The sequence below is a fragment of the Aulonocara stuartgranti genome (genome assembly GCF_965226115.1).
Source record: "Aulonocara stuartgranti genome assembly, chromosome: 20".
Taxonomy (NCBI): Eukaryota; Metazoa; Chordata; class Actinopteri; order Cichliformes; family Cichlidae; genus Aulonocara; species Aulonocara stuartgranti.
In genome coordinates this window covers 38,297,098-38,306,781 of record NC_138956.1, presented here as the reverse complement: position 1 = coordinate 38,306,781, position 9,684 = coordinate 38,297,098, and the positions used below count along the sequence as shown (strand labels likewise).

The 9,684-nt window shown below is 46.3% G+C and overlaps 1 protein-coding gene across 1 annotated transcript; it reads right to left on the bottom strand.

Annotated features, from left to right (window-relative positions):
* Nucleotides 1-4,999: 4,999 nt before the first annotated feature.
* Nucleotides 5,000-8,174, bottom strand: npbwr2b (neuropeptides B/W receptor 2b). The gene is made up of 2 exons (XM_082520048.1): nucleotides 8,043-8,174; nucleotides 5,000-7,887 (listed from the first exon to the last, which is right to left on the bottom strand). Exon 2 carries the CDS (start codon nucleotides 7,681-7,683, stop codon nucleotides 6,682-6,684), a length of 1,002 nt encoding a protein of 333 aa, XP_082376174.1. The 5' UTR covers nucleotides 7,684-7,887; nucleotides 8,043-8,174; the 3' UTR covers nucleotides 5,000-6,681.
* Between the last annotated feature and the right edge of the window lie 1,510 nt (nucleotides 8,175-9,684).

Here is a 9,684-nt window from a genome sequence, read left to right as displayed (position 1 = left end):
TATGATTTATGTAACGACAGTCCAGGCAGCGATAGAAGTGCCTGTGTGCTGCCATCTTTGTCACAGGGGACGCCACAGCTTCGTATTTACTGTTCCCGGCTCAGTCTCGAGCCACCAGCGTCTCCTCTGGGATCCAACCAGGATCTTTGGCTATTTAAGCGAATCTGAGGCAACATTAAGATCTTCTGCCCCTGTGATGTAATACACACTGGAGGAAGAAAGGCATTGATTAACCCAGTCAATCATCACAGAACCACTGGTGATATGTGACGGCTCCCTCGTCTTTTTAGGAACGTGTTCAGTCGGACATGATCCGGTGTTTGGTCGGATGATCAATAAGGACGGTTGGATGGCTGCATTATTAAACACATACTTGGTGTTGCCTGGAAACAGGCTTCTGTGTAAAAGTCAGATTTGATGTGGGTGGATTTTCAGTGAGACTCTCACAGCCACCCTTCGTCTGACCTCTGAGGGTGGTGCAAACACAATGTATTCGACTCATTTCTGTAAGTTACACGACACCCATGAAATATAATTTTATTAAAAACATGCAGAAAATTCACATTTTCACACACACGCAGGGTGATGCTGCCACCTAGTGACAGAAATATTTTATCACATACTGTAATCCTGACCACGCTGGTGCTTTCCCCTCTCTCTCACACACACACACACACACACACACACACACACACACACACAGTGTTTAAGGTGGAAACAGCTCTGTTTACCCAACAGAGGCGACGGGCAGAGCCAACAAAGTGCTGAGACTGTACCGTCACTGCATTTCTTTATTCGTTGCACAGACCTGAGTGCAAAGATCACAGATTCAAGTCTTCATGTAGTACTGAGGTGTGATTTATCCCATTGTTATATCATAAAGGTGTCATGTAGACGATGCATACAGTCCCCAGTTGTAGTGTAAACTGTTTGGGAAAAGGCTTCGCTCTGAAGTAGCTGGCGGTTAACGCCCACTGGATACTGCACAAAGCAGTGCTGCCTGCTGATTGGTCAGCTTGGTCTGTCCACCTGAGGAAAACTGAAACACAGCAGGGAAAGTGTTGGACTTTGACAGATCGAACATTAACCATGTTGGTTAGCTGACCAATCAACTGTCTGCGTAATCCAGTTGGGATTAGCCGAAAAGTTAGCGAATGCTATTATACCAACATGAGTAGCCTACATGTGCTAACAGAGCTGATCATGTGACTGACTTATTGCACACAGTAGCTGAATAATACAATTTTCTTCATTTTTGTGACTCAGAATTTTATCTTAAAACATTTGGTGTTGTAAAATTCAACTTTGTACAACTATAATTATCTTTTGCAATAAAAGTGTTTCATTAAACTGACACTTTTCTCATATTTGCCAGTACTTGTATATTTTTTGATGTATCTGTCCCAAACTACAGATCCTTTTGGATGGTACAAAGACCAGTCAGAATTTAAGGTTTTTATCTTTGATAGTAAAGAGGGCGTCTGCTCTATTTCAGCGATATTCTTGTTCAAACATTCTCTGAGATTCAGTGTGTCAGAAAATGAGCTAAAAGTGATTCGATGAACCATTTTTCAAAGAATACGAATGTTTCTGCTCAGCCTCCCAGTACACACACCTATGGTATCAGTCTGAAACGACCTCGCCTCGTTCTCCAGTTATCATATTCACACACCTGAAATAAATCACCAATATGATGAGTACAAATATGTTACTGTATGAAAACGTTCAGATTTAATAAACCAAAGGTTTGCAGAACAGATGAGACATCTTGAAAACAATGATCAGAGTCACGTGTATCGATGTCGAAGCTTTCAGTCTCCTGTCTTTAGAAAATGAACTTTACTTTTAAACTAAAGTGACTGTTGTTGCCTTCTCACTAAAACTCAGTGGACTCTGGAACCACAGGAGCATTATTACTGTGGTGATATGGTGCTACGAGGTCATTAAGATAAGATGGGGCCTGATTATTTAAGACCTTGTATGTGAGGAGCAGGATTTTGAATTCTGGATTTAACAGGAAGCCAATGAAGGGAAGCCAAAACAGGAGAAATATGCTCTCTCTTTCTAGTCCCTGTCAGGACTCTTGCTGCAGCATTTTGGATCAGCTGAAGGCTTTTCAGGGAGTTTTTAGGACTTCCTGATAATAATGAATTACAGTCGTCCAGCCTGGAAGTAATAAATGCATGAACTAGTTTTTCAGCGTCACTCTGAGACAGGATATTTCTAACTTTAGAGATGTTGCACAAATGGAAGAACGCAGTCTTACATATTTGTTTAATATGTGCATTGAAGGACATGTCCTGGTCAAAAATGACTCCAAGGTTCCTCACAGTGTTACTGGAGGCCAAGGTAATGCCATCCAGAGTAAGAATCTGGTTAGATACCATATTTCTAAGCTTTTCAGGGCCGAGTACAATAACCTCAGTTTGATCTGAACTAAGAAGCAGAAAGTTAGCGGCCATCCAGGTCTTTATGTCTTTAAGACATTCCTGCAGTTTAACTCATTGGTGTGTGTTATCTGGCTTCATGGACAGATAGAGCTGGGTGTCATCTGCATAGCAGTGTAAATGTATGCTATGTCTTCTAATGATGCTGCCTAAGGGAAGCATGTATAATGTAAACAGAATTGGTCCTAGCACTGAACCCTGTGGAACTCCATAACTAACCTCAGTGTGTGAAGAGGACTCTCCATTTACATGCACAAACTGGAGTCTATTAGATAGATATGATACAAACCACTGCAGCACAGTACCTGTAATACCTACAGCATGTTCTAATCGCTCTAATAGGATATTATGGTCGACAGTATCGAACGCTGCACTGAGGTCTAGCAGGACAAGCACAGAGATGAGTCCACTGTCAGAGGCCATAAGAAGATCATTTGTAACCTTCACTAAAGCTGTTTCTGTGCTGTGATGAGCTCTGAAACCTGACTGAAACTCTTCAAATAAACCTCTGCAGATGATCTGTTAGCTGTTTGACAACTACTCTTTCAAGGATGTTTGATATGAAAGGAAGGTTGGAGATTGGCCTATAATTAGCAAGACTGCTGGGTCTAGAGATGCTTTTTGAGTAAAGGTGTAACTACAGCCAGCTTGAAGGCCTGTGGTACATAGCCGATCATTAGAGATAGGCTGATCATATTTAAGATCGAAGAATTAATTAATGGCAGGACTTCTTTGAGCAGTTTTGTACGAATGGGGTCTAAAAGACACGTTGATAGTTTGGAGGAAGTAATTATTGAAGTTAACTCAGAAAGATCATCCATCCAGTTCAGGGCTACTTCGGTGGTTTAGCCTGTCTCAGCTGTTACAGGGTACACCTGTACAGGTCATCGACACAGAGAGAAACAGCCATTCACATTCACACTGGAACCTGCAGCCAGTTCAGTCTCATCAGTCAACAAACATGTCTGGACTGTGGCACGAAGCAGATCATGAACAGATGGATTGTCTTTTTGTGACGAGTTCATGTTTGATGAATGTGTGAAGTGTGAAGTCAAGATTCCTCTCACGATTCATGATCTGCACATTTATTGGATTCATCGAGCAGCTCAGTCTAACATATCAAAAATACATGAAAAGCGATTTTCAAAATAAAATGTGAGTTCATGTTTTTTACAGGCTGCATGAGAAATGATGATTTCTGTGTGAGAGAACATTAGATTTTACATAGTTATGACTTTACATTCATCTGTACAGTGAGACAGGTTATTACAGCATATTGTTGTCAGAACCGTGCAGATGAAGATCTCATCATTTATCTGATAAAGCAGGAAGTTAAAGAAAGTGACGATACACCGCTGCGTTGACACATTGTACCGAGTACTTTACTGCCACACTGTGATAGAACAAAAACAGGTTACATGACAGAAAAGTCCCAAACCCAGGGAATCACGCCAGCATCCCCACACTCTGAACTGTGGAGTGAATAAATGTGCCCAGTGCGTTCTGCTTACTGCCCCCAAAATTTACACAGAGAACATCTTATGTACTCCAGAGCTCCCGCTGCGTGTGCTTCCTGTTCCATAGGGGGCGCTGTCAAGCTGCAAAACAACCACATAAACTCCAACAGGGTCACATTTTTCAGCGTGGTTTTGATAGAAGGGGTCGGACGAGTTCCAGCTTTGGATTTTTCACAAGCGTCTGTTTCCCTCCGGGGAGCAGGAAGTCACACAGTGGAAGTTCTGGAGTATTCACGAGTTACCCCACAACTTATCTCCAAAGACACGAGACTAAACGTTACATTAAAGATGAATGTTGCTCCTAAAATAACATCAAATATGCAGAGAGTAGCGACAGAGGAAACTCTGCTCCAAGCATCATTTAAAAATGTATTTATAATAATGAGTTTGTAGCTGCCACCAGATTTGAATGAGCTGCTGATCCGTCTCTCTGCAGACCTTCATCTGCTGCTTGCAGCCTGTATGAGCTGCAGGTACCTGTGTGTGTGCGCATATATACCTGTTACAAGGTGCTGTGCTGCTGCCCTGCGGTCAGCAGGGGGCAGCATAGACTCACAGATCAGAGCAGATGTAGCAGCGCTCCTGCAGTCGGTCATGTGACCAGAAAACCTCATTTCAACACCAGCTTAGGGTTAGAGTAACACGGGGACACGTCACAGCCCGCCTCCTCAGGATTTGACTGATAGCCTGTGTATTGATGTTTGGTGCTCCCAGAGGGCCGAGCCACGCCCCTGAAGGGTCACGGTGCTCAGAGGTCACAGCTCGCTGCCTCCTAATTGGATTTTTTACACCTTCATAAAAACGTCAGATGTTTTTCTGAAGACGAGCACACGTTTGTTCAACCTCCACCCAGAGAAGCCCCCCGTCCCCACCCTCTGTGTGTGTGTTACCTGCCTGATTTCTTTCTATATTTAAAAAAATCCAGGTGTATTTGAAGCTCACTCCCACAGCTGGTGTCAGTAATAATGGGAGCAGCTGCTCCCTCGGAGAGCTTCGTCCTGGACGCGGCTGAAACAGTGCCGGGGAAACTACGCGTGTTTTGCTGGCTCATTGTTTAATAAAACTCTTTGTGTGTTTTTAATTTGCATGGTCTCAGCCGTGGAGGTGTGGAAGTGTCCACAGTAAGAACTGAGTGGGTTCCACAGGAAGGTGTGAGCCACGCTGCAGAGCTAATCCTGTTAGCCACAGACTCGCTGTGAGTGAGAAAATCACACAAACCATGACAACAACATCCAAACAAATAATTCCACACTCAGGAGTTTAGCACATCCACAACAGGGCGTGGGGTGATCGTCCACTACATATGATTACATATTTACATTAAACAATCAGTGATGATTCAGAAGGGAGGGCTTAAATCGAACCCCGCCCCTCTGTTGATCCATCACAGACCAGAGAGAATCTGTGAAAAGTCAAAGAAAGCTTCAGTCTCAGAGCTCATTTAGGGTTTACATGGAAACAGATTAGTTTTCAGCATGCGGTTTATTGTTTCCATGATGACACTACCAGAGCACACTGCCACCACGGAGGTCCGCCCCCAGGTGTATGGCGTTATTTTTGTGCCACTATTCTGAGCGCACGTAAAAAAAATGTGCAGGTGCAAGTGTTGCATTTTGAGGAGAAATTTATTGTGAGCGAAGAAAAGCTGAATTTGAGTGACCAAAATTCATTGCTGCGTGCAAAAAAATGTATTTCAGTGTTTGCTATTATCCACACACACTCACACACACACACACACACACAACAGCAGCCCCTTGCTCAGTTTTTGCATTTGCGCTCGCTCGCATTGTGTCGCTCGCGCTCTCAACATTTCTGCCCGTGCGCGAGCAGCTCTTTCTCTACACTGTTATATTTGTGCCACAAAACCAGCCAATCACAGACTTGGATGCAAAAATATCTGATTGGCTGTTCTGGTCTCCAATCAGCTCGAAATGACGAAATGCAATATCCCAGAATGCATTTCGTCTAAAACTCAAATGAGGCAGTGGCGGAGGAACACAGAGTGGCAAATATGTGATGTCTTGATGAATCGAGCAGATATTTGAAGTTTACACAGCAACATCCTCGCATGAAAATATCTTCAAAGTTTATTTTGTGACCCAGAAAGAGTAATATTTCAAACTCCGCCCCTGCCTCGTTTGTAGTGATGTGTCGGTCGCGAACGAAATGGCTCTTAGAGCCGGGTCTTTGAAGTGAACGACGCGAGCCGGCTCCTTATCGCAAGCCGTGGGGTTTTTTTTCTCTCTCACTTTTTTCCCGCTTCACTCCACACACGAGCCTTGTGCTTTACGCTGGGCAGAGGGGGGAGGGGCTGTAGTTACACTCAGCAGCACAGGAACAGAGCGGGAGGGAGAGAGAGAGAGCCAGGGACAACAAGGTCACATTAGAAAGGTATAGTAATCATCCACAACTATGAAACGTTGAGAGCGCGAGCAACACATTGCGAGCGAGTACAAGTGCAAAAACTGAGCGAGAGGGGCTGCTGTTGTGTGTGTGTGTGTGTGTGTGTGTGTGTGTGTGTGTGGATAATAGCAAACACTGAAATACAGTTTTTGCACGCAGCAATGAATTTTGTTCACTCAAATTTTGCTTTTCTTGCTCAAAAAAAATTTTCCTCAAAATGCAACACTTGCACCTGCAAAAGTTTTTTACGTGCGCTCAGAATAGTGGCACAAAAACAACGCCACACAGGTGGTCCTGCTCTGCGCTGCAGGTGCTCAGGCCGAGCTGCACTCCAGCATCGTCTTGAAGGCCTTCCTGAAGTTGTCGTCCAGGAAGGCGTAGAGGAACGGGTTGAGGCAAGAGTTGGCGTAGCTCAGGCTGGTGATGAAGTAGGAGATCATGATGACCAGGGGCGTGGTCCTCAGGTCCGTGGTCAGCGCTATGATGGTGCTGAGGTGGAACGGCGTCCAGCAGAACAGGCACACGGCCAGGACGACAAAGACCATGACGGTGACCCTCTTCTTGGCCTTGTCCAGTGCCTTGGCATTGCTGTTGAGCCGCATGTTCCTCAGCCTGTACAGCATCATGGTGTATAGGATGCAGAAGGTGGAGACGGGGATGGCGAAGCCGAGGATGAGCGTGTAGATGCGGCTGGTTTTGAACCACAGGGGCTCGGGGCTCGGGAAGCTGAGCACGCAGGTTTTCCTGCCATCAGCCGGGTCCACGTAGACGCCGGCAAACACCGTGAAGGGCATGACGATGAGGATGACGAGGATCCACACGCACAGCGAGATGATCTTGGCCGCTCGGTAGGTGCGGTAAGGCATGCGCTTGGATCTCACGGTCGACAGGACGACCAGGTAGCGGTCGATGCTCATCACGGTCAGGAAGTAGATGCTGGAGAAGATGTTGTAGTGGTCGATGCTCAGGATCACCTTACAGAGGACCTCCCCGAAGGGCCAGTAGTTGAGCAGATGTTCGGCGATGCTAATGGGCAGCACCAGAGTGAACAGGTCGTCCGCGATGGCCAAGTTCAGGATGAACATGTTGGTGACCGTTTTCATTTTGGGGGCTTTGAGGATCATGTAGATGACGGCGGTGTTTCCCGTCAGCCCCACAGCACAGATCACGGAGTAGATGACGGGCAGGATGACATAAAGGTCAGCGAAGAAGGGAGGGGTGCAGTTCAGGTCAGAGCGGTTTCCCGTGGGCGAGTACGGCAGCACAGAGTCGTTACAGAGCGGAGGCGGCGCGCCCGGGACCGACACGTTCTCCATGTTTCAAGAGAACGCGAGACACCGTGATGCGTGGAGGGCGGAGCAGCTCCACAGGGGTGGAGCAGGTGCAGCTCTACCTGCTCGCTCGCACCTCAGAGGAGCACACACCTGTCCGCGCGCTCAGCTGTCAAATCAAAGTCTCCTCCTCAGATCAGCTGACTTCTCCTTCGGCTCATTTACTGCACGAGCGGCGCATCACGGAGCCTGCACGAGAGACAGAGAGAGATAACCGATGAGCAGTGAGGTCAGCCTGTTTCTAACTTTGATCTAATCTCACAGCGGCGCGCGCAGAGGGAAACACCGAGCTCACGCGACAGCAGAAAGTATGAAAACGTGAAAAGTGAAAAAAATGTGCCCACCTGAACGCGCCTCCTCGCGCACGAGCTTCAGATGGACTGATCGATCAGTCAGTATCAGTGATCAGCGATCAGCAGCGTGCCTCCGTGTGCGCGCTCAGCGGCTCCGCGCTCCGGTCTCTTCTCTGAGGGAGACGCCTGCACTCCGGACCCCCTCTCTCTCTCTCTCTCTCTCTCTCGCTCGATCTCTCCTCCCCCTCTATCACTCTCTCTCTCTCTCTCGCTTCAGCCCCCCCCTCCTCTCTCTCTCGTGTCACTGGCAGTCACGTGACCGGGTCAGTCACTGAGAGCTTCTGCTGAGGATTTTATTCTCCAAACGAACAATATTTTTTTCCTTCTACTCGGTGCTTGGTTCTTATTAGGACGCCGAAAGGCCACAACGTGTGATCATGTGATCTTGACTTGAAGCCTCCCCGTGTTCAGTGCTCAGCTTTGGTGGCAAACTTCGCTGGATCAGCTGTATCATCGTTCTGTTTTGAGGAAAGGTCGATCTCTCAGTGCCGACCGTGAACACCCTCTTCATTCTCACTTTGAATGAATGGCGTGTCACAAATTTAGAGGATCATCATTTAGCCTGGAGAAATAGTTTGCTGCTTTATAAGAAAGCCCTCCGCAAAGCCAGAACATCTTACTATTCATCACTGATTGAAGAAAAGAAGAACAACCCCAGGTTTCTCTTCAGCTCTGTAGCCAGGCTGACAAACAGTCAGAGCTCTGTTGAGCCAACCATCCCTTTAACGTTAACTAGTAATGACTTCATGAACTTCTTTATTATTTCATTATAATCAGGAAGTCCTAAAAACTCACTGAAAAGCCTTCAGTTAATCCAAAATGCTGCAAGGCAAGGCAAGTTTATTTGTATAGCACAATTCAACAACAAGGTGATTCAAAGTGCAGCAAGAGTCCTGACAGGGACTAGAAGGAGAGAGCAGATTTCTCCTGTTTTGGCTTCCTGTTAAATCCAGAATTCAAAATCCTGCTCCTCACACACAAGGTCTTAAATAATCAGGCCCCATCTTATCTTAATGACCTTGTAGTACCATATCACCCTATTAGAGCACTTCGCTCTCGCTCTGCAGGCCTACTTGTTGTTCCTAAATAAGAACCAGTCCATCTCCAGCATGTTTCAGCACCCGGCCATCGAGCAGGGAGAACGCAGCCTTCAACACACCGAGGCTGCTTTAGTTCAGAACCAACCAGCCTAAGCTAGTATACTCATTGGCCTCTAAGTTATGAATCCAGTAAGACTGTCAACGCTCATACTGAAAGAGGAATGTGGCGTGGAACGGTCACCGTGATGAAAGTCCAGGTGGTGCTTATCTGTGAGGTAGTTAATGTTGGCTGTGTGTTTATGTTTTAACAGTTTATACTGTGATTTGTAGGAAACTCAATGATGTCTGCATCTGTGGGTGTAGCTGCAGAGTTGAAACCTTTATTCCCCTTGTGTCCATGCTCTCAGTGGCTGCTGCTGCTGCTGCCTGGGCTTTTCTGCTCTCATTTAGATTTGATAAATGTTCGTGGATGTCTCTGGAGTCCTTCACCTGTCCAGGTTGTTGAAGAATCGTCCTGTCGGTGGTTTGCTGAACAGCATCAGTACAGTTTCAGTGTTTCCTCCGTGATGGAGGCCTGTGCACTCAAACACGCT

Bases quoted from the DNA above. Each gene is read 5' to 3' on its own strand.
- npbwr2b (XM_082520048.1), bottom strand. From the start codon at position 7,683: ATGGAGAACGTGTCGGTCCCGGGCGCGCCGCCTCCGCTCTGTAACGAC.